Raw genomic sequence first — 25,647 nt, 5'->3', positions numbered from 1 at the left:
CGGAGGGGAGGGGCAATTGATCCTATCTGTCCTGGTCCCATCTGCCTGTCACCCACTGCCAGAGACGCCAGACGGAGGAAGCAGGTGGGGTCTCCATGAAGACCGTCCTGGGAGCCCCACAGGCAGGCTGCACTCAGCTGGGTAGATGAGATGATAGTATTGCAAACTCTACTGTGTCGAAAATCATGAGACACACCCTTAAAAATCAAGAGATTTGGAATGTAAATCATGAGATGCTATTTTTGAAGTGTGTGGTGGGGGGGAATATTTGTGAAGGTGTGGAAGGCTGTGGGGGTGTGTGTGTGTGTGGGTGGGGGGGGGTTGGAGCCTGGGCAGGGTCAGGGGCCGCACATCCTGGCAAGGATGCAGGGTACTGTGAGTCAGGAGTGAGGGGCAGCAGCAGTGCTGTGGGGGCTGTGGCTTGGGAGTTAGGGGCAGACGCACAGACACACATGCACCTAGCTGCCCATAGCTCTATTGCATGACTTGCCTGGCCCCAGGACTCCCATTCACCCCAGCCCCTGCCCCATTCCCTCTCCCACCGTTGGGGCCTTGATCTGCCCCCACTCCCCAACTGCTTCCCTCTCCCCTTGTCTGTCCACGACTTGCCAGCTTGGTGGGAAGGGCCAGGATTGCAGGGTGGTGATAGTGCGGGGCCAGGGCCTGGGGCAGAGCTGCAATCCGTTTCTCATACATCCCTACGATAAGCACGGGCAGAACTATGTGGGGAGTGGACCGTGGTTCTGTCCCGGGCACCAGCTGCATTGCCATGGTGAGGCACCCCCTGCCTGGCCAGCAGCTGCAGGGGGCACAACTCCATGCCACCACTGCCCCCACTGCTGCCGGGTGGGCAGAGGGTGCCTTGCTATGGTGATGCAGCTGGCTTGTGGGTCCTGGCAGCACCGAACCCCACTGCTCCACTTCACCCTCCCATATCAGGTCCTACCTGTTGGGTTGTGGAGGGCAGCAGGGTAGAGATCCCCAAGCCTGCGGTGGGCAGTCCACATCCTCCCCTTCCCCACACACAAATCTGCCCCCCATGCATATGCCCCCCATGTTCCCCTCTTTGGGAGTGCACCACCTGTGACTCCCCAGCTGGGCCCCACAGCCATGCATTCCCACTCTGGCCCTGGGCCCTGTCCTGGCTAGGCAGTCCCAGCTGCCAACCCTGCCTCACTCCCTCCCTCACTGTGTGGGCTTCAATCTGCCTCCTGCCCCATAGACTTACCTGCAGGGAGCTGCTCTCCACTGCTGTCTGGTTGTATTCCTGGCCACGTGATGAGTGCGTACACATACATGCACATGGCGCCCTTGCCTCCCACTCCCCCAGCCCCAAGCAGCTCCTCGCAGGAACTCTGCCAGCCTGCAAGGGGTAACCCGCAGTTTCCTGCATTTTTCTGCAGTGAACAGAAAACCTGGATGCCTGCACACGATACTGGGATGATACTGTGTCCAGGGGAATCCAGGACAAATGCTGTCCTGGAGTCATTCAGCCCAGGACCAGGACTTGATGTTTTCATTTCAGGACTGTCCTGCCCAATTAGAGATGTGTGGTCACCCTAGTGCCAGGTTTGGCGGCTGAGACACAGACAGCAGCAGCTGAAAGATGCTGCCACCATGGGGGACTACCAGAAATTCTGATGCAACATATAATGGTAACTCATCTGAGATCTCAGTAGTGACCTGTCTCTGCTACCTGTTACACAGCTTGGAAATAGCTCTTGTTCTAAGAGAGATCAGTTATACAAAATGGGAACACTCCCACAAGGATCTTCAAAAAAGTCCTTTCTTGCAAGTATTTTTCAGTGTTCCTGTTCAAACCTTTCCGGAAGAGGCCGAGGGACTTGTGTTCACAAAGAATTGAAAGGGAATCAATTTTGATTATTTACACATCTCTCTCCTTCATTCCCTGTTGATCTCTAAACTCATTCAGTTTAATATTTTTTCTAGCTTTAAATGAAGTTCTTCACATTCCTCCACCACTTCCAGCTGAAAAGCCTATTGGGAATACTTCTGAGATTGCAGCCGGGAAACCCAATAATGTTGAGCAAACAAAAAAAGTGGTAAGTTGCCATTATTTTCCTGTATTACATCTTTTGGTTGGCAAACTAGATTGGCTGTTATGAACACCTGTCCATTGTGAAATGAGTTATTTGAGGGGATTGAAGTTTATTTTAAATTACATTTTTCAACTTTATTATTTCTAATGTTTGAGGTGCCTCCATGCTGGAAGACAGTTTGATTTTTAATCATAATTACCTTTTGATTTACTAGATGCAAAATCCCCACCTGGGACTTCATAAAAGGGTGCTTGGCAGTGCAGCCTTTTTATGTACCCGTTTGTTGTCCCCATGCCTCTAGTTGCAGTATGCAGATATTTTCCTATATTTGTTTTTAGAGCTAAACAAATCTCTTCTCAAATGAGATCTTCCACATCTTACTTGTGACCAATGAACTCCTGATAGCATTAGTTAGTATTGGAGGTCTGAGAAAATGGTGATTCTTCTCCTTTGGCTTTTTGATTTATTGTAGTAGTACTTTGAAAATGCTAAGAAAATGGCAGTAAAACTTCCAAATCTGTATGGCAAGAATGGCGGAGATAGCAGCTAAAATAATGAGCAGAAAAGAAATTAAATCACAAGGCCCATACAGGTACTTCACTTGTACAAGAAATAGTAGAGAAAGCATTGGCGGTTATGGAATTCCTATATCCTAGTAATGTATGCAAAGCCTCATAGTAAGTGGCAGCAAAAATACAAACCCAAAAGCTGTAGAGGTATTCCTTCAGCAGCAAATAATCAAAGTATGTGGGTCAGAAATGAAAAATGAAGTGAGAATCAGGATTAATGCTATTTCTGCAGCATGCAATACATAGTGCTTGATTAAGGATAAGTCTCTCTCATCAGTCAAGTATAATACAAACTAGAAAGCAACCTGGAGCCAGATTCATCAGCAGCATTTTAGCCGGTGAATCCTTACAGCTTTATGCCTGGCCTGAATTTGGCCCTTATGCCTTCACTTTAAAATAAGTAATAGGAAAGGAGGTTTGGCCTGTAGCTGATTGCACAGAATTTGCTGAGCTATGATCAAATGGTTAGTTAAACTGTTGTCTTCCATCACATTCAACAAAATTTTTAAAAACGTAGAACCATAGAAAATTAGGGTTGGAAGGGACTTCATGAGGTCATCTGGTTCAACCCCTTGCTCAAAGCAGGACCATCCCCAACTAGATCATCCCAACCAACACTTTGTCTAGGCAGGTCTTAAAAACCTCCAAGGATGGAGATTCCACAACCTGAGTAACTTGTTCCAGTGCTTTACTACCCTAAGAAAATTTTCCTAATATCTAACCTAAACTTCCCTTGCAGTTTAGGTTACCACAACAAAAAAAATCTTGCTCTTTCCCTGAAGGAGTGCTCTGCTGCCATGGCTTTGGGGAATAATAAAAATGAGTAATTTAACCAGCCAAAGGTCTGTGTTTTAAAAATGGGAGTGCTTTTTAGTGCTACAAGCTCCAGGAAGACATATTTTGAGATAAGGAAATATAGTGTCCTGGAATATAGGCTTTTAGTAGTTTTTGTTTACAGAATAATTATAGTATCAGAAATTGGAAAGATTTTTTTTTTTTAAATCAGGAGTTTAATCTGGAGTTTTCAACTGGTGAGTCACCCATGGAGTGTCACAAAAATATTCAGGGAAGTCATGAAAATGTTATTATAGTGCAAAGCAAAAATCCTCTCTGTATCCAGCTCTCAGCATCCCTTTGCTCTCCCAGTGCTCTGTGAGCCTCTGCACAAATTATTTACATGGGTTTATCAGTGGTTTATTGTCACATTTTGTTATCCCTATAACAAATGTATAGGGTCATCAATTTTTTCATATTTGAACTAAGATTTGTCAGCTTTGAAGCAATGAGAAAAACTAATCTAGTTTATCTCCCATACAGATTTTTTTTTCCTTCTTGTACTGGCTTACTTCTGAAATGCTCCTTTGATGGTGCTTCTACCACTCATTGATATTTTCTCTCTCAGCTTGAGGAATCTCATATTGTGATTTCTTTTTTATTTTTTATTTTTGCCCCTTTCTTGAATTCATCTCCTGGCTCTTACTGAATATTAGTTTGAATGGTGCTATATTAAATAATTTTTGTTTGTAATATTTCTGTCCTGATTTGATGTTCTTCTCTGCTTTAGTAATTTAAATTTTAAAAACATATTTTTAAATAACTTCTTGTGCTATGTATAAGTGAAATAGTATTTTTATGGATTTTTCTTCCTTAGGAATCTGAACATTCAGATTGTGTAAGAACTTCTCGGACAGCACCAGTGCTGCCCCCCAGGTGAGAGAAAGTCTAAATGACAATTTTAGGGGTCTGAGATTTGCTCAGCGTAAGTTATCATATGATACAGTTCTGTTTTAGTTTTGAAGGTTAAATGCATCTCCTTATGTTATAGGAGTAACTGCAGTGGGAGTGGTCTTGAGAACATTGTTTACCCTAGCAATTGGATGAAATGACTCATTGTTCCTGTTTTTATGTCATTTGGCCCATGTTTAGTTTTTGAGCTCCCGTGATCTGTCCCTGGTGTTCCTTAGTTATGACCTAAGCAGGTAGAAATTCTGTCCATTCTCTTTCTGCTTGAGTTGATCAAAGAGGCGCAAGGAATAATAATTTGGTGATCTGTCTGTTAATCTGTTCTCATAAAAGAATGAGCTGTTCCGTTTTACATGTCAAACGCTTCAAATGGGACTTCTGCTCTTGTTTCAGATGTAAAAGCTTAACTTTGGGGAGAGTCGGGCATGAGGAAGGAAAAGCTCAATATGGGCGGATAAATCGCTTTTAACTCTGGGTGTGCATGCACATATTTTATGCACGTACTTTCTTTAAAAGTTGTGTGTGTGAGTTGTAGAAGGTTGTAGAGCTATTAACATATGTTAGAAGGGTTGGATTTCTGAGGCACTGGGTGAGGATGTAAAGGACGAGGAAACCCTGGAAAAATAAGGAAAGCCTAGAAAGGATAGGAAAAAACAGGAAACAGGAAATACATTCAAAATAACAGGGAAAACTTTAACATAATACAGTTTACCCTCTTAATAGGCTGCTTTTCAGAGTGGAAGATGTAAAATTGGAGCTCATACTCCAAGGACTAAGCACTAGGGCACTCATAGTGAGTGCATTAATAAGCTGTTAGTTCTTTTCTCAAGTTGTTGAAGACACTGAACATAGCAGGAATATACACAAAAAGACTACTAAGACTTTATTGCTGTCTTATTTTTATTGATCCTTCAAGAACTCACACTAGTAACTACCTGTTTGTGTTGAATGAATATACTACTCTAAAAAAAAGTAGAGGAAATGCACATAATAATACAGTGTTTATAATAGTAGAGTAGAGATATCCACATATTAACCTGTCATTGTTTCCCAAAAAGTGGCATATGATTTCATTATCTAATCATGTCATCATTCAAAGTAATGACAGTGGAATCATAACTTTAGTTGGGGTCTGACAGGAGGTTTCAGATGTGTGAAATCCCAATAAATGACTCAGGCTGGATCAGCAAGGCTGTCTAGGACTTCCACGAAAGCTCCTCATCCGAAGAAGTTCAACCCAAGGTAGCTTCAAACAAATCTTTAACTGAGCACAGCTTATCTGAAGTCCTGCACCAGTGGTTCTTACTAGTCTTTTTAGTTTCAAGACACCCAGTAGAAAATGTCAGGCTTTCATTTTCACTCTTTTTTTTACTACGGAAAAATACTAGAGCAATTTTTCTCTTGCAAAGAACTCAGGAAGTTCACAGCAGCACCCTTGAAAGGATCTTGGGGTCACAGCACCCTAACCTGAGAATCACTGTTCTACACAGTTATTAAGCTTTGGGGAAACCAGATGGTTGTCTGAAATCAGAACAGGTTAGCCACCTGGGAGCTCTAATGAGGAGATTTCCTGTATTATTCAATCCCTCCAATCATAAGTAAGTTTCAAGTGCCTCCAGAGCACTTCAGATAATCCATATTCAATTATATTGTTTCTCGTGTCTCAGTCAAATAGATTTCCCTATTGAATGCTCTGCATCTGAAGCTGTCTCAGAGGTTAGGGGCACAGGCTTATTTAAAATGTGTATTTTTTGATGGTTCAACCCAATTTCTAGGCCTGTAGATGGAAAAATCATACCAGCTCGACCTCCTCCACCTAAAGGTATGCCTGGAAGGCCACTTCCTCCAAAACTCTCCGGGACAAAGACATCCTCTTCACAAAAAGACCCCTTTTGCCGATCCTCATCTGACATGATACACCCTAAAAAACCAGGAAAATTTGGATTGGGAATTAAGAGGTCAAAGAGTCAAGTCTTAAAAAGTCAAGATCCAGTATTACCTCCTCGACCTAAACCTGGACATCCTCTCTACAATAAATACATGGTGAGAACTGAGATAATTTACCCAACTTTTGATGTAAATACAGTGGAATCCAAAACAAAGTATAGAGGAAGTTTATTATTTACATGTAAAGTGTATCCATCACTAAAAATGTGCTGCTAAAATATTTTTTAAATATTTTTTTGGAACTGTGCCAAATAACTTAACTTATCTTTGGATAAGACATGGATTATCAGCGAATGGAAAATAGTCTGAGTGTTTCTGAATGGACGTGCTTGCCGAAGCAGGGATAGTACCCAGTATCTTAGCCACTTATGTTAGCTAACCTATACAATTTTGAATTCAAAACCACTAAGAAAGGCAGACTAGTGATTTCTGTATAATGCCTGGTTTATAAGACTTTCTTTAGTAATATTCTGAGAGATGCATTAATGATTTTAGACCTAGCATAATAATATAATGCCACACATTATGCTTTACCTATGTGTTTCAGAGTGCTTAATAAAGTTTGGTAAGCATTGTAATTCCAATTTTACTGATTCAGTAACAAGCTGTACCTAAATGAGGTAACTGAGTGAAATCTGTGACAGAATCAGGATCAGAACTGCCATTATCCTACTACCAGGCATTGCTTGATGATGGACAAGAACAGAACTGTCTGTCAAGGACTGTTTGTTGCATCAGCCTTCTCTCTCTTTGTTATATAAATTTCTTCTTTTTAATACACAGCATGGTTTCTCTGAAGGCTGTTATCATAAAGGAAAGAAATGAAGGATAAAAGGAAAATAACCAAACAAATCTTTTCCTGAATATACAAATTGCTAATGTCTTGGGACTAACTATAAAGCAAGATCCTAGAGAAGCAGCTCCCCAGTATAGGGGTGTTAAACTCACCCCAGGGCTGGGGCTGGATCCAGACCACATAAGCTCCTCCTGGGCTGATCCCGGGTCCAGTGGTGCAAGTCGACATTCAGGTGGTGGCACAGGTTGAGATTCTATGGTGGTACGGGTTCAGGGGCAGGCAGCAGAGCAGTGAGGAAATCGGTGGCCGAGCAGGTCCAACAGTGGGTTGCAGCAAGGATCTTGGTTGGGGTAGATAGCAGTGGAGCAAGCAAGGGCTATATCTATACAGCCCTCACTCATACGCAGCTGGAATGGTCCCTGTGGTGGACCAGTAGGGGGTGCTTCTGCGCTGAGCCACCCACCTCATTGCACCTGACCACCTTCCAGGCTCCGAGTGCCTCCCTGGGGGTGCCTCACATCTGGCCGACCCTCTTCTTGGAGCACACCCACTAGCCTGGGGGTAGCGCTACCACCACCCAGAATCTGGACTGATCCTGGACCTGTGCCCTTGAGAAACAGGCCTATTAATCCTTGAGGGTACTTGACCCACTACAAGAACTTGGGATGCTTCCCTCAGTCTGAAGCACAAATAGTGGTCTCCCTTAGTCAGTTGAACCAGGAGGACCCCAAGGCATAATCTAGACCCTCTCCCAGTAAGTCTCCCATGCTAGGTACAAAGGAGAAATTGGTTACAAGGAGTAGGTTTGGAATAGGGTACAGTGTAGCGCAATATCAGAGAAATCCCTTAGAGCAAAGTGGCATGGTAGTCTTTGATTATGCATCTGTGTTACTGCAAGCTATGTATCTAGTTAGATCTCAGGTAGCTTACTCACGAGTATCATCCAGAGGCCGGTGGAGATTCCCTCTGGAGGCAGGCAGTTCACTGATCATGAGTTTCAAGAGAGAGTTTCAGATAGTCCACCTTCTCTCCTGAGCTTATCATGTTTACTGCCTGCACTCCTGGGCAGTCCTTCACTCATATAGCCCTTATGACTTAATTTACCTGATCCAGTGAAGGCCAGCAACTGTTGGCTGCCAACCAACCAATTTGAAATGCATCACTGGTTGCTGGGTAGACTGGCAGGGTCTCTAGCCCCCTCCCAGTCAGGTTGGCACTGCTTAAAACAATCGGGAGCTTAAGCCCCTCACCCAGGTATGTGATGCCAGCTAGGTAGGCAGAGGGAGCAGGTTTCCCCCCTCCCTCAGGAATGTATCCAGCTCAGGTTACAACTTGGAGTTACCTGAAGAGATGGGGCAGAGGAGTCTGCCTTTTGCAGTGACCCTGGTAACCAAATTGTCAGAGATTTGTCAATTGCCAGATAGCAGAGTTTGGGGAGAGAGAGAGATGGCATTCTGCCACAGTCCCATGGGCTAGATCTGGCTCATAGGCTGTATGTTTGACACGCCTGCTCTAGTATGTGAGGTGATAGAGATTTCTATACACTTTACTCAACTGTTTAATGCTCAGCAAGGAAACTATTTAGGGATCGGTCACAACTTTTAGACACAGCGGCATCACGGGGTGGGGTACAAGCAGCTATATTACTGAAGGGGGAATTCTGAGAACTGTACCTTGGGAATGAGTACTGACCTTTGCCATAGAGGGGAAAGGCTGGTGGTACCCCCTTAGCATGTTTGTGCTGTTTTCTGCAAGGAATGGAAGCTTCACTCTAGACTGAGCGGGGACTGAAGTGAGATAAGGGAGAAGACTCTTGGTTCCTACCTCTTTACAACCGGAGCTACTTTTGACTTGTGGTTGTGAGATTTTCAAAGCATAAATGTTAAGTCAAGGTTAAATTCTTGGTTACTTCAGTAGGCCGTAGGCCTATATATCTGCTGTCTTTGTCTTTGAAAATCTTTTCTTAAATTGTTTATCCAGTGACCCAAGTACAAAGAACAAAAAGGCAGGTGCTTTCCATATTACTATGTATCACCCTATTAATAGTTTTTCATTTTGGTATTTAGTAGTTAAAGAAATCATTTGATATGAATAATTTGCCTTGATTTCTATAGAAACCGGCTGTGCCTCGTGCAATTGCCAAGGAGGATTTCATTCCCAGAAACCCTGGAGAACTCTCCTCTAAGGTAAGGCAATTTTTCCCTCCCTCTCTTTGCAGATATGCACTAAATCGTTAGTCACTTATTATGTTAAGCATCAAGTGCTTTAGGCTGTAAAGGTTACACTCTGAACAATGTAATATCCAGTTATTAAATCTCTTTGCTTCCAAAACAATATTGTTTTGGATGTACTTGTGCTGGTGGAACAGACCGACAGCAATTACTTTGAGTGCCAAAAGGGAGAGGAAACTGGTAACGTTCACTTGTCTTATATGAAAATAATCACTCCCTTAGACTGAGCATCTGAAAAGCAGGCAAAAGTTAAGAATTTAATTGTATAATGTTCTGTGCATAACACATCAGCACAAGCAATTAAGACATTTTCAAGGGAAAGCTCTTACATTTGGGAATTATGCTTTCTTATATGTGCTTAGTGCTTTTGAGGGCACACATTTATAATGAATATTAAGAACTATCATTATTATAAATAATAGTAACCTTGAGTTTTTAGCCTTACATAGATTTAAAGTATTTCTCATTTATTGCATTTTTATACTGTATTTACTCAAATATAAGATAACCCTGAATATATGACCCCTCAATAACTAGAATATATATATGTAAAATTTATAAATCTATACATTGTAATTCACATACTTTAGCCTTGTTACTATATTCACGTTATGCATTTTTACAGTTCGGTTGAACTATACTGAAACAAAACAATTATCTAACAGTCCTCATTGTCAGTCCTCCAACAGCCCAGCCTGGGAAACCTATAATAAGTCAGCTTTTGTGATTTTATTTCCCCTATAAAGTAACCATTCTAGTATCATTTCTAGTATCATTTTCTTGTAAACAAAGGCTTGCTGAGGACATTCTGAGACTGAGCCCTGGGGGAGAATTAAACAACAGGTCCCTTCTCTCTGATGCACATAATGCTGCTGCTACTTCCTCTGGGGCCACCTAAGTTATACTTGTCACGTTGTATCAAAACACACAGCCATTTCAGTCAGCTGTTGAGGAGGCAACACTTTTTACAATGTGTTTCTGAAATTTTGTGAAGGTAACCACTGTGGCTTAATCTGTGTACCTGTAGAGATGCAACTCTGTTGGCTTCATCAAGCTATATATCTCCTTAAGTGCATTTGATGAGAGTCCCAGCTCTGTTTCTCCCTGCCCCTCCAATCACAGTTCTCCTCATCTCCTCAGAAATGTCTTGTAGATTTTAAGGAGTATAGGAAAGAGATACCATTTGTGTGGCAACAATTTCCAGATGATGAATTGTACTGCAAAAAATGGAAACTGTGCTAACGCAGTCAGGAACCCTTCCCCCACTCCCAGTACAACAGATACTCCAGAAATGAGAGATGCTTTCCACTGGGGATGCATTGGCCAATTCTGGTCTCACATTTCTTGGCTAGTGTTGCTTCATTGATTTCAATGACGTTTCTTCTGATGTATATAATTCTAAGTCAGGCTCTTTTTTTTTTTTATAATGGTCACCTTCTTTTAAACATTTGGCTTTCTACACCATGATAAAATTGTCTCCAAAACCAGGCAAACACATTTCAGAATTAATAATAGAATAATAGTCTATGTTAATATCTTTCACCAGTTTTCAATTGCTTGTAAGATGAGTTAGTTTTTTTTGTTTGTTTGCTTTTTGTAAGGGTCCAAACAGTAGTCTGACGGTTTGTGACACGAGTGCTCCTCATGCCATAGTGCTGCATGATTTCCCTGCAGGTGAGTACAGAGAAATAATAAAAACCAATATTTTGGTGGGACTAATGTTCACATTTTTTTCAACTTCCCAACCCTTTTCTTCTTCTTTGGTTTGGAAATGTTTTTAAACATGAGGGTGGTTTTTACTTTTCAGAGGAGTTTGAAATGAGATATAATAGCTGTGCCCAAGCTGCTAAAATTGGATCTGAACTTCCCCTGAATGCATGGATATTGACATCCATTGTTTTAGCATGGGCTAAGTTTTTAGTTAAAGTTAATGTGTCAAGCAAGCTGCATAACTATACAATTTCTGCTTACAGTATGTAGCTTAGTAAGAGCTTATTAAGAAACTCCCTGTATTCAACAGTGACTAAATGAAATGTTGCTGTCTTACAGAGCATGCTGATGATTTGGACCTCCATTCTGGAGACAGCATTTCTCTTCTGGAGAGAATTGATAAGGAGTGGTACAGAGGGAAATGTGGAACTCACACAGGGATATTTCCTGCCAGCTTTGTTAAAGTGATTGTATGTTGGCTCTTTTCATTGAAATATAGTGAATTCCAATGTTTTCACACATTCCAGTCCTAATTTACCACCTTCTTCTGTGTATGTTATTCCACTTGGTATCCAGATAAATTTTGCTTCAGTAGCTCAGCAGAGGTATCAATTTGTTTGTGCAGTATTAGAAATCTGTTTAGTCTAGGTATTATGGATGCTATTTTCATGCTGATTTCAAGTCAAGTGAGAGAATCATGGCATTATCAGAATCAGTTGTCTTTCATCTGGACACTCCAATGAGAGATTCCCTGCTGTTACAGAGAAGATTATTTCTCATAGCTATTATAAAGCAGTGAGCCCTAACAGGTGTATATATTAAAATTGATCAAGTATATTTGGTAGACTTCAAGGCTCCTATGATGTACACCCTGGCATAGCTTATTAGCACTAAAGTATGTTTTAAAACTTGTATGGTAGATAAACGGTTATGCTTTAGACAGTTTGGGGGGAAAAAATAAAGGAAACTTGTCACCAAAATATAGCCAAAAGAAAAATCAACTACACGTTAAAGTTTTTCTGTAATAATAAAAACAAGTGCCAGGGAAGAATTTGTGCAACAATGCTTGCTTCCTTTCAGTCACTCTGTAGGTAGGACCACTGTTCAAGAAATCCAGAAAATTTTAAATTCTGTTTTCAGCCCTGTCACTATTCCAGCAAGTACATTTGGGCATTTCTGTGGCTTTGTCTATGTGGAAAATCCAGGTCAAAGCCAGCTCCACTTTAGGTGGAAAGGTAGCACCGACAGTCAAAGTTTGGCACCTCAAAAGGCTACTTACGTGCATTTTTACATATCTTTGCTGCTCGAGTCACTTTGTCCTTCAGTGCACACTGAGATCTATTTCAGTCACTTACATTCTGTTGCAATCGTGTTCTATCCAGGAAGGCAAGTAACTGTGCAAGTCCCTGAAATAATACAACTGCCGATGGTTTGTGGGAAGCTAGCGTTTTTCTGCAAGTTATGCAGCTTCCATGGGAAGTAGAATCTAAAATCTGCATAAGTGCCTCAATGCTGTTTACCTGGCAAAAGATGGATTTGATTTGGGCCTTGAGGTGTGATTTTTTTTTTTTAACTGGTTTAGTTAAAGCACTGTAAATGGCCATTTGAACCTAAAGTGTAAAATGCTGTGTGGACATGTGCCTTTTGGTTTAGCTCACGTTTCTTTGAAATCCACCTAATCTAAACCAAAAAAGCAGTGTTCTTACAACCTTTTGCATCATATGAACTAATTCTTTTAAAATAATGCTTTACGTTAAAAAATTCTGTCTTGCTTTTTGTATGTCATGAAGAATATGTTCCGCAATTCACCTTCCAAGCCCCGCTCCAATGTGCACCTGCTTCATAAGCTTCTGTTTACAGCTAGTGTTTGGAAATGCTCTAACCTTGATCTTATCCAGATTACCATCTTACCTGGACTGGCTCCCTGCAGAGGAAGAGCAACACAACAGCAGTAAACTGTTAACAGATCTCACACCACTATCCAAAGCTGAATTGGGCCCATGGCCAATTATTACAGAAAGTGAAACTGCCCTAAATGGACATGTGAGGATTAACCTGAAATGGAAGGAAACCTAGAGTGGAATCATGAGGCAGGCAGCTAAGTGGACCATTATAAATCTGTACAATTTGTAGTCATCCTGAAGTACCCCAGGGAGGAAATGGAAAGGAGGCAGAAAGCATAGTTTTCTGAGCATCTGAAGATTCAGTCTAAATAGTGCAGGTCAGAAGAGCTTGAAAAAACAGATGGGTGGATGTTTACCCATCACAAGAGCTTTATCATAGGTGCTCTGACTTAGTGGATTTTCATGACACAGTTTAGTGGGTTTTGAGCACTATTACTGAATAAAAAGTAATTTAATGGCTTGGGCTAGTGGGATGTTGCCTGGTGTACTCATGCACAGAATAAATGCTTAGATATTTTACTTAAATAGATGAGACAGTTCAGCTTCTACATGCTTCCAAGGAAATCTTAATTAATATACAAGCTCTTTCTACTGATGGCTTATTTACAAAACAAAGATGTATTTGGAGTAGTGGAGTAAAACATGGGCTAAATTCAGCATTGGTACAAACAGGCACAGCTTCATCAAAGCCAGTAAATCTGTATTTGGTGTATTTTATGAGAGAATACAGAAACTGTTAGAATTACTTTAGGATATAGTACCTAACTAATCCAGGGTAGATAACTAATCCAGGGTAGAGAAGCATGTCCTTGAGATACTCCAACTCAAAATTTCAAGGTTGTTTTTTCTGTGTGATAATGTTTAATGTTGTTTTATTTTTAAAAGTGAGTTATGTTGTAATACTAAAATTTTCTTCACTGTTTGGAAATTAAAACAACAAACCAGTGAGGAGGAGAGTATTTTATAGAAAACCAAGAAACAGGATCAAAGACTAATTTAGTCTAGATCAAAGGTCTGTTGTGTTTCCTTCTCATAACTGGATCTCAGCATGATTGCCAGCCCTCCACTAGTAATACTTAGTATTATTGGAACTTAAAGTAATTAATTGTCATTTTGCCCTTGTTAGGTAGGTATTTTCCCCAAGCATGGCCCAATCCATTTTCCATGGGAGTCCAGTGAAAAGACTTGCATTAGCTTTTATGGGAGTTAGGTCAAGTACATAGGGGACAACTACGCAAGGCATTTACTATGCAGTTGCTTATTAACTGCATAGTAAACATCTCAGCATCTACACATGTGCTCCTATTAGGGCACACAAAACTAAAACTCTGCAGCAGCACACATGTAGATGCTGCCCGGGGGGGCTGGGGTACATGGTGCCTCAGCATGGGACTAGCCAACAGGCAGCCCCACACTGAAGTACCCTCATGCCTCAGCCAGCCACTCCATAGCATGTGGAGCTCTGTTGGAGCAGCCCTGGGTTGGCATGTTGACCCCCGCTAGGTTCCCTGCCAGCCTGGGCTATTCTGATTGGGCTCCATGTGCTACACACAAATAAACTATGGAGCAATATGCTCCAGTATGCCCAGGAGCAAAAAAATCCAGAGTTTATTTGTGTGCATTCATTGTATGTGTAGAAACACCCAGTGAGTAGTGGCAGAGCTAGAGCCACAACTGAATTCTCTAAACCACAAAAGTTATGCATAATCCCCACAGCAATATCATGACAAAATCATAATTGCAGTGAATTGCATACGATGCAACATCATAGGCTAGTTAGGATTATATATTTTTTTAATTCAAACAAAAACATTTATGTAGGTTCTCCATGGCTGGCACATCACGTACAGCAACAAATTGGCTAAAAGACATTTTTCATACCTAATCTTTCTTTATATTCTGGTTTTGCATGTGCACTGAAGTACAATTTGAGACTTATTTGTTTGTTTGGATACAGATGGCAGAGCCCAGATAGGATATGTCTAAACAATAATCTTTTCTATTGTGAATTGTGCTAGCAGATAATAGACTACAATATCAATTATGAGTCTGGAGCCAAAGGCAACGGCATGCAGTAGAATCTAGGCCCATTTTCTGTCAGTCAACCATACAACAAAGAAAACTTGCTATTACAACAGGCTGTTAGTAATCTAAAATATGAAATGTGGCTGTTTGTTTCCATGACACTGAATAGCAATGATGATGGGTCATTGGCATCACAGAATCAAATGGATGTACCATAACAAACCATGTACAAATAGTCATGGTTCAGAATGCTGCAGTGAGTACCTAGCACCAGGTGGATGCTATAGTTGGCACAGTAACTTGACTAATTTGAATAGAGAATGTCCTATCATTGAAGTTGAATTAGTAAGCTTATGCCACTGTCATTTTTAAGATCCATAGATTTTTTTAAAATTTATTTTTTGACATTGCCTTATTACTAGGTGGATGTTCCAGAGGAAGCCAACAAGAGAAAAATCTCATTTTCATCATTCTGTATTAAGTGAGTTGGATGCACTTTATTAACTTCTCTATCTTAATGTATGAAAATCAAGTAGCAGTACAATGTTATTGATTTCAGATTTATAGAGGCAGCAGGGTTAAATCATAATTAAACGTTAACAGAAAAAATATACTTTTTGTTGTTGAATTATCTCAAACTTGGACTATTTGAATAAGGCAGAATCCATTTTCCTTCATATTTCATCAAACCCAAACTACTGTAAAAAGCTAAAGATGAAAGTTCACTCCACAGGTTTAGTACTGCTAGGACACGTGGACTTCTTTTCAGGGATCTTGTTATTAGCTACTTTTATGGCTTGATGGTTAGAGGCTGTGTATACCTACAACCCCCATTAATTCCAGGTGTGCACCAGTGCGCTTGATTACACCTGAAAGTGGTATAGAAGGCTTTAATACATCCATTTAATTGGTCTTAGTTGTAATACACACCCCCACCTCCTATATTTGGCCCTGCTTTACACGTTTAGTATAATAATAAAGATTTTTATATTTGAAGACTTTTGTCCAAGTGAACAAAACAAAATTAAACACTGAACAAAAAAAATCAATTACTTAGCACTAGTTTCATAATGTGGGAAGTGTGCATGTAATATAGATGTGTATATATAGGAGAACCCCAGGTAACATTCACCCATATAATTGTAAAATAACATAAAATGATATATGGTATTTTATAATTATTTGGGTGAATACTTCCTGGGGTTCTCCTAATAAGCTCTGTTAAACACATTTGAATATGGCCCCAACCCTGCAAAAATAGGCATGTTTTTTAACTTTACAACCAGGAGGGTACTCATGGAAGTAAAGTTGAGCACATCCATTTAAGTCTACAGCCCCAGTGGCCAAAGACCAGCATGATACTAGAGGCTGTCTGAAAATTGGCTGAAGTCCTGCACACTTTTCCCTGAGGCAGCTACAGGGGACAGCACAGCTTGACACCGGGCTGCCAGGGGCTGCAGCTGCACCACTTCCCCTGGAGTGTGCTTCCTGCGGGGAAAGCTGGAGAGGCTTGGTGATGGGGCGGAGGGGTCACCTCCACTCCGAATCAATCAGCACTCCCCCACCCCCACCCCCCATCCTCCACTCTCTGGCTCTTGAACTTCAGTGGAGGATCAGATGTGGCTCCCAGGGTGAGTAACTCTGGTCACCCCTGGTCTACAGGATCAGGCTCATGCTTCCACTACCATTTCAGGTTTTAGGCTAATTCTGTGGGGAAGTTACAAGCATAATGCTGTGTTTAAATACCATTTTTAGATAGTACTGTTTTATTGATGTTCCTCATCTTTGACTTGATAATTATAAAACAAAAGTTAACTAGGAGCAAGTTAGAAAAAAAGAAAAGCCTACCATGAGCTTTAAAAAGAAGAAGTTAAAACATTGTTAATTTTGAGTGTTCAGATGTCATTTTTGTGGTAGATTTAAAAGCTACAGTTCAGATCAGAATTTTAGCCTGATTTATAGAAAGTTCACCATATCCTGCTCTCAGAAACTACCTTTAGGAAATAAATGTGAAAATTTAGAAATGTGAAGGGTGACAAATCATAGAAGTAGGGTCAGGAGGGACCTTGTAGATCTTCAAGTCCGACCCTCTCCCTAGGCAGGAGGAAAACTGGGCTCAAATGACTCCAGCCAGGTAGGCATCAAGCCTCTTAAAGACCCCCAGGGCAGAAGCCAGCTTGGAAGTTGGTTCCAGCTCCTAGCTGCCCTAACTGTGGAGCAGTTCTTACGGATGTCCAATCTAAACCTACTCTCCAACAACCTGTGGCCGTTATTCCTTGTTATGCCAGGGGGCGCTAGGGGAAACAAGGTCTCTCCCAAACCCTTCTGGTTCCCCCTAGTGAGTTTATAGACGGTCACCAGGTCCCCCTCAGCCTTCTCTTGTGAAGGCTGAACAAATTCAGGTCCCGCAGTCGCTCATTGTAGGGTCTGCCCTGTTGTCCCCAGATCATGCAGGTGGCCCTCCTCTGGATCCTCTCTATGCTGTCCACATCCCTCCTGAAATGGGACGCACAGAACTGGACATAGTACTCCAGCTGTGGCCTGATCAGTGTCGCATAGAGGGGGAAGATCACCTCCTTGGCCCTCCTTGAGATGCACCTGTGGATGCATGACAAGGTCTGTTTAGCCCTACCAACCGTGACCTCGCATTGTTGGCCCATGTTCATCTTGGAGTTAGTAATGACTCCAAGATCCCTTTCTGCCTCAGTGCTCTCAAGAAGGCAGTTTCCCATCTTATAAGTATGCTGCTGGTTACTACTGCCCAAGTGCAGCACCCTGCACTTGTCAGTATTGAAACACATCCTGTTTTTGTTAGCCCACCCCTGTAACCTACCCAGGTCTTGCTGCAGTCTTTCTCTCCCTGCTAACGTGTTCACCTCACCCCAATTTTGGTATCATCAGCAAATTTAAACAGGTTGCTTTTCACCCCGTTGTCCAACACGCTGATAAAGAAATTGAACAGCGCAGGCCCAAGGACTGAGCCCTGGGGGACTCTGCTGCCCATTTCTCCCCAGGTCAAATATGACCTGTCCACCACCACCCTCTGAGTGCGACCCTTCAGCCAATCTGCAATCCATCTGACTGCGTAGGCATCAATGCCACAGTTTTTTTAATGAGGATGGGATGGGAGACGGTATCAAAGTCCTTGCTGAAGTCCAGGGTTCAGATGATCCAGCCAAAGAAAGTGGAAGGAATGCGTTCTGGCATTTCTGATATGCAACCTCCTAATGCATTTTCACAATTTTTAGGGTTTTTCTGGAGGGAAGAACTTACTTGCTAGTAGGATTTGACAATGCCTTAACTATCAAAACAGCCTAAATAAAAATTTGATTGCAGCCATTTCCAATTTTACCCCCCCATTGGAGATGGACTACATTACTATCCAACTAAAAAAAAATTTTAAAAAGTCCATCAGTCAGATTTCATACAGCTGTAGGTGGAGAAAAGCATTACTAGAATGTTTTTAAATTATTTTTGTCTTAGAAATACTTTATTGAACCAGATTTCAGCTATGCAAACCTAATGAGATGGAAAAGTCTCTCTGCATCACCATTCTACCCCCTTGCTCATTTGGTGGAGGTGTGGTATGAACAGTGTAGCTGGTCTCAAGGGTTCGTACACACAAACTAAGCTGACTTAAAATAAGGCGACTTAACTAAACCAACTTAAGCCATGTCAGAGTATACACACAGTCCTCCTTGACACAGTGGCAGTTATCTTGTGAGCTAAGTCAACTTAACTAATGTAGCTCAAAATAATACACCTTGGAGGTGCATTATCTTGTGCTGCATTTAAGCCGACTCTACTCCACATACACATGTATGCTCTGACAGTTAAGTTGAACTGTCAGAAAGTTAGTACATGCATATGCACCTAAGGTTTGGACCCTTTTTAGGGCAGCATTTGCTTACTGTGGTCTGCCTCAGTGCAAACATTTGGTACTCATTTTGAAAAATTTTGGCAAAATCTTATGCAACATGTTCTTAGTGCTTGATCAGGAAGAGTGGTGCAATATGCAAAATACTAAAATAAATATGTACAAAAAACTATCTGTATTTGTGCAGGGGGCCGAGGTGTATTGCACGATTTGAATATATTGGAGATCAGAAAGATGAGCTAAGTTTTGTGGAAGGTGAAATAATAATTCTTAAAGAATATGTAAATGAAGAATGGGCCAAAGGAGAGCTGAAAGGTGCATCTGGAATCTTCCCTTTGAACTTTGTGGAAATTATTGAAGACCTGCCTGGATTAGGTACAAGTATATCAGCAGTCTGTAAGTGTAAACAGGTATACTATTTAGTAGTGCTTGCAATCGCTATGATTTCCTACATCAGACATTAAGGAGTTAGAACTTGAAAAAAGTGAGGAAAGAACTTGGAGGTGAGGTGAAAAGTGAAACAGGACAAATACAAGAAGTGGAAAATTACGTTTGGTGCTTTTGAAGGTAATTGGTGCTAGGGTGGTAAAACTTCTGAAAATGCTGTTCTTCATCAGCACATCTTTTACAGACAATTTGTGCATCCATCTTGCATGCCATTCTGAATGTTCAAATGTTTCACAATTTCACCTGTTTCATATTTATTATGTAGGTGTGGGAGCACCAATGAAGAGAGAGAGTTCTGCTTCTCTTTCTCAGGTAGGCTATTATAATTGGATAGACTACGCAAAATTTGTATGAGGCTTGTTCCCTTAATGATGCACAGTGAGATTAAGCCGCATAACTCTTATTGAACATTCTGTGGGTGTTAATTGATTTTTTGGGTGCATTCTGTGGAATAATTACTTAAGAAGCCTAAGTTACTATTAATCAAAATTGATGAGATTTCTTAGCAGTCAGCAAATAGTTTTTCACGTTTTCCTTCTTCTACTTAAGCAATTTCTTTTGTTCAGTCTGTTTTGATTTGTTGAGCTGCTCTGGTCTCATTTAGTCATCATTAAATTTACACGGACAAACAGGCAATTTTTCTTGCTGCTCCTATCCCCTGCTCCTGATCACATTTAAACAGGGGGAGGAATATGAGGGCATGTGCAATCTGAAAAAAGATTAACCCCACACAAATTGGGAAGGAAGTTCTGTTTCTATGATAATCACTTAGATGTTTTTCTATACTACAGCTGCAAATATTAAGTTTATTTTATAACTGTTGAAATGAGCGTCAAAGTAATTGGGGGGGGGGCAGGTCTGACTTCTTTGCTTAAGGGCTGTGGGCTGAATTATATCCTTCTGAAGCAGCAGTTTCTCAAGCCATGGGTCATGACCCAAAAGTGGATTGTAAGAATATATGAAAGGGTTGTGAACAAGCTTTAAAAATGAATTCTTCTTTAAAGGAGAAAAATGTAGGAAACTCTGGCTTTTCCCTTGCAGGCTGGCAGAGCTCCAACCTGCAAGGGACTGCTTCGGGCTTTCCCACACCCCTCCCCACACACAGGGGGGAGAAGGGACTGGGGCCTGGGTGTGGGGGGCAGCAGATCGGGATTGGCCACTAATGTTTATAAATAGGTCCTGGTACAAAAAAGAACCACTGCTCTAAAGTATAGCAGATGCCTACTGCTTTCATTACTAGGTCTTTAGGGACATAAAGAGAAATAGGGGCTTTTGGTATAACTAAATATTTAGGTGTTGCCAGGCAAGTGCACTACTGTGACATTCTTCATAGACTGAAAGCCTGTTCCTTTTTTGGATCTCTACTGTTCTTGTCTTTTGTAACTCGTTCCCCCCACCCTTTTTTCTCTCCCTCTTCACTGTTGCAGGCTCTTCTATCCTTTTCTCTATTTTTCCCCATGCACTAATTCACAGCTGTCCCTTCTTCCAGTTATCCCCTAAAATAATCAGTGATCAACTAGTTAGATAACTTATTCCTTAAAAAAGACTTAGTTTTTTTAGATTCTGGCTATGACATACATGCCACAGAAATGGATCCTGCAGACTGGTTGACACACCTTAGTTCAAAAAAAAAAGTAGAGATGAGGTAGGGCATGAGGTCTAATTCAGTTGAATCACTGAATATGTGGCTTGGTGAACCATGCTATCTGTTCAGCAAAACCTCTAAAAACAGGGAGCCCTTTCAAAAGCAAACACTCAAGCTCCGTTCCAAATGTGCTTGATAAGCTTTTAAAGAAAAATGCCAGGAAAAGAAGCTTGTGTGGTTAAACTGAATCTGTGGATTCATGTTGTATTCTTTGTTCTTTACTTGCCAGGATTATTTTACACCCCACCCTGCTCCAAACAATTAACCCTAATATAGTGCATAGTAAAACAATTAAGTAAGAATGTAAACAAAAAAAAACATTGATTATAGACAATATTCACATGGGTTACTTTTCTTCTCACCCCAAGCCTGAGTTCTAAAATGAACTCCATGTTTGCTGCTACCAAGTCTCACAATTGTGTTTTCCTTGATAGAATAACAGACTATCTGGAGAGTGGTGTGAAGCACTTCATGACTTCACAGCAGAAACTGATGAGGACCTACCCTTTAAAAAGGGAGATTGTATCCGGATAATAGAGCGCCTGGATTCTCAGTGGTACAGAGGGAGACTTAATGAAAGGGAAGGGATTTTCCCAGCAGTTTTTGTTCAGAACTGTTCAGGTATGCTACTTGAATTGGAAAATTCCAGTCGTTTCATAGCTCAGTTCTAGGGCGATAGACAAGTGTGAAAAGTAGAATTGTATAGAAAGAAAAATGAGTGGAAACAATGAATAAACCTTACTCACAGAACAACAGTTATCCAGGTATAGTATTCTGCATGGTTATGTTGTGTGTTATAGTCACTCACCGTAGACCAAAATGGTCAAACCAAATCTTGAACCAGATAACTGCACAGAACAGTAATCACTGAGCTGTAGAGACACACTTAGGGAGCAGAATTTTGCTACAGTTTACTTCACAATTGAAGCTAATCTTTATCACCTGGAAAGCATTTCATGCTCAATTAATTCGTACATTGTTTAAGTGTTACCCACACAGCAAAATAATATTTGAACCTGTGAGCAAAGCCAGGTTATTTCTGGCACGAAAAGTAATAACTCTTTTTAAATTAAATTCTCTCTTACACCTGTGCTCTAGGAGCTTTCACAGGTGTAATTAAAGGCACAGAGTCAGGTCTTCAGCTGCTGTGAATCAGCATAGCTACACTGAGGACTTAGCCACCATTCAGTTCAACTTTCCCCAAATTAAGGGATATGCACAAGGTGTGTGAAGTAGGAGCCAGAAAATAATCCAGTGCACTCTCCCAAATGGTGCTGGTTTCACATGGCTAATACTAACAGAATAGTAATGCCTTTCCTTCAGAGAAGTAAAATAAATACGGTATTGCTTACATAGCTTTTAATATGTCATTTTGATATAGTCAACTATGGACTGACTAAACGGTTTAATTTGTGTTTTATTTTAAAGGTGAGGCAAATCCCAGAAAACACTCTGGCTATTGCTGCTCACTCCATTTTTGTGTACACTGCAGTTTTGAGCTCTTCCTATCTGGAGGCTAAGTAAAGTCCAATGTCCTGTAGAACCCCACTTAGTCAAGTGTGTTTGGTAGGTGAGCAGTCTGACCGGCTCTGAACTCAGCCTTTGTTGTCACTTCCCACCTGGGACCCACCTAGTTGGTGATCGGCCACTGGTGCCCCTCCCAGGATGAGGAGGCACCAGTCACCCATGGTGTCGATCATACCAGTGTGTGATAGATGCAGGGTCTAAGCTTCATGGTTAACAGCTCAAAGGTTGCAAGTTCGAAGCCGTAGCAGAAGTGCTGACAGAGTGGCCCTGTCAGATTCTGCTAATACCTCATCACACAAGGATATGAAAAAGGAAAGGAAAACAGTTAATCCCAATGTCTAGACATAGCTAATAATTAACTGTTTTCTGATGCTTGCAAGTTGAGAGAGAGGGAGGATGCACCCATCACTGAAAAGGGGGGCTGTCCTGAGATTTATTTCAAAATGTGTATTTTAACCAAATATTTTCAGGTAACTTGTCCATTGTTCATGTTCTAGGAGGAGTAAAGTCATCACAGTCTGTAGGACGGAAGAAAGGAAAAGCCAAAGCTTTGTATGACTTTCATGGAGAAAATGAGGATGAGCTTTCCTTTAAGGTAAGCTTCCATTAGAGCTGTTTGAGTTAAAGGGTAGAAGGCCAACCTTGTTCTTGAGATTAGGTAGTGCACAGGCATGAAGTTATTAAGTTTGGTCTTGTCTACCTGAGAAACAGGACTGGAATGAGAAGGACCAGAACTAGGAAAGGCAAACCTTTTCCCCCCTAAAAAAGTTAACCATAAATCTGGGACTTGGAGTAGGAGGTAATAAGTACACACAAATGGCATAAAGCCTGTTTTTCAGGCTTCCTGTGCCATGGTAAACATTGAAGAAAGTTATCGGCAGCCTCTAGGGACTTGTGCTGTACTGCCACTATGACAATGGCAGATGAGTTGGTACAGAAACTATTAGCGTGAGCCTGAACTACAGCAGGATTCTTTGGCATGGCTTGTTCTGATGGTTTGTGTCAGTTGCATGTTGCAGAAGTCCCTGCTGTACCATAGGGTCTGGTCCCTTGAGTTACAATAGAGTAAGTGCCAAAATAGGATGGCAGTTCAGAGGAACTTTGGGGTAAATGCAAAAGCTAGCTACAGCACCTAAGCCAGGAAGGTTGAAGTTCAAGGGCATGCCAGATAAGTGTGCACATGCGGTATGAGATGCTGCAGACCCATCTGTAGTGCTGCAAACTGCACATGCCACACATGTAGGTGTTCACAATGCTGCTAATTTGCAGTGGCAGGTTTTTTTGACACTGAGAGATCCCTGTGTCAAAAAAACCCCACACGTGGAAAAAAAGGTGGAGTTGTGCATGTGGCAGCAGCATGTGCTGCCCAAAACTGGGGCCAGCCTAGCTGGCTGGCCAGAGCCAGGCTCCACACACCAGATTACCACTGCTGGAGCCATGGGAAGCCCCCAGAACCCCTGGTAAGGCTGCTGAGGCGAACCCCGGTGCTGGCCCCAGCCTCCCCTATCCCACCCTGGGGCAACCTGCCACATACCAGAGCACGTGTTCATGAGCATTCGTGAACACGTGCTCAGGACAAGTAGCAGCAGCACAACTGTTTGCCACTGCTGCTGTTTATCTCTGGGGAAATACACATGTACACTTGTCTGGATGTGCCCCTAGAGTCCAAAATTGCAATCCAAGCAACTTCTGCTCAGCAGCTGAGTTTAGGAGATACCTGAACTCAGTAGAAGGTCCCTCCAGTTAGTAGTTCCTACATGGACTGCTCTAAGGCAGCTTACTGTTCTGTGTTCTGGTCTGTCTGGATCATCCTTCTGCAGTGCCTAACTCTGGTTTTGTATTGTACTCTGGGGACTGGCACTTTAGTCTTTATTGGGCTCTCTTGCAAACAGACTTCAAGTTCTTGGCTTGACCTGTGGACCCTGGAAGCCAATTTGTAGGACTTTCAAACTCCTAGGTCCACAGGTGGAAGGCTAAAAGCCCTGAGGTTGTCAGGTTCCTAGCACCACATGAGGGAATGTGAAGTGTAGCTGACTTCACCTTAGCCAGGGTTCTCAGAGCTTCTACAGTCTCTGCCATGGAGCAGAGCTTCAGCTAGGACTAGAATCTCCAAGCTTCAGCTTTGCTGGCAGGGAACCTAAAGTCCCAACAAGACAGTCCACAGGGTATGCTTGAAATACAGCCCTTCACAACTGAGTCTAAGGCCCTAGAGGTTATTTTGCTGAAAATGAATCAGTGGCTTCAAGACACTGACAATGTGATAAAACCGTGTTATAAAATATGCATTAAAAGAGGAGCTTCTCAGATGTCTGAGAAGGGCTATATTACAATATGACCCATTACTGTGTGACATAAATCATGAAAGAATGTCACTTATTCAAACTGGGATTTGTTCCTGAATGTACATTGATTTACTGGGATGCTTTTTGGAAAATTCCAGAATAAATTGGAATAAACATTAGCACCTCTTTCTAAAAGGTTATTCAGACACTTTATCAACCATAAATTTGACAAACTGAACTAGTTACAAGTGTGAAAGGGAAGGGGAGGAAGGAAGATGGAAAGGTCCAGGTCTTTGACTTGTCCAGCTGTTTGACAATTTCATCCTGTTTTCTTGTCATACTTCTCAAAACTGATGCATTCATTATGCATTCATTTTTGGTTTTGTGAGCAATTATTAAACTGATCAAATTAGGGGAGTAGAACTCACGCAACTCAGATGAGGAAATGGACAAGATGAAATACAGGTAGGTAATAATAGTATCAGCAACTAGATACTGTGGATCTTTAAAATGCAGACAGTAGACAGTTTTGGATCCCTAAGAAATTTTGACAGCACAGCATGTAGTTGTCACAGAAAAATCAAATGATGTACTGCTTCCTTGGTAATCTAGCAGCTCAGTTTGAAGGTGGAGGCAAACAGCAGTGGTCTACTTTATAGTAGAATTAGTGACCTGACCTAGGTTTTAGAGGACTTCAAAACTTAAGCTTCTAAGAACCAGTGGACATCCAAAGTAGGACTATAGTAATCTCAAAAGTACTCTTTACTGTTTCTAAAACTAACAGCTAAAGCAGAATTCATTTAAGCAGTATACTTTGTGATCTTGTGAGACTAAAGCAGAAGAGTATAAAGAGAAACAAAAATGGAATCTGTATACTGGAAGAA

At 41.5% G+C, this 25,647-nt stretch overlaps 1 protein-coding gene across 7 annotated transcripts in view; it reads left to right on the top strand.

The window, feature by feature from the left end:
• Positions 1-25,647, top strand: part of SH3D19 (SH3 domain containing 19) — a 138,188-nt gene that overhangs the window by 108,247 nt on the left and 4,294 nt on the right. For 6 of the 7 annotated variants that reach the window (XM_019534467.1, XM_019534466.1, XM_019534465.1 and 3 more), the window contains 11 exons: positions 1,951-2,063; positions 4,281-4,339; positions 6,148-6,415; positions 9,230-9,301; positions 10,948-11,020; positions 11,396-11,526; positions 15,408-15,466; positions 19,050-19,258; positions 19,575-19,621; positions 21,389-21,575; positions 22,979-23,076. In XM_019534467.1, the coding sequence (XP_019390012.1) occupies positions 1,951-2,063; positions 4,281-4,339; positions 6,148-6,415; positions 9,230-9,301; positions 10,948-11,020; positions 11,396-11,526; positions 15,408-15,466; positions 19,050-19,258; positions 19,575-19,621; positions 21,389-21,575; positions 22,979-23,076 (1,316 nt within the window). The remainder of the gene's footprint in view (positions 1-1,950; positions 2,064-4,280; positions 4,340-6,147; positions 6,416-9,229; positions 9,302-10,947; positions 11,021-11,395; positions 11,527-15,407; positions 15,467-19,049; positions 19,259-19,574; positions 19,622-21,388; positions 21,576-22,978; positions 23,077-25,647) is intronic. The other variant, XM_019534468.1, reaches the window with a different exon arrangement.

This window comes from Crocodylus porosus, unplaced genomic scaffold (genome assembly GCF_001723895.1).
Source record: "Crocodylus porosus isolate Cpor-Errol unplaced genomic scaffold, CroPor_comp1, whole genome shotgun sequence".
Classification (NCBI taxonomy): domain Eukaryota; kingdom Metazoa; phylum Chordata; order Crocodylia; family Crocodylidae; genus Crocodylus; species Crocodylus porosus.
This window is presented reverse-complemented; position numbering and strand designations above follow the sequence as displayed.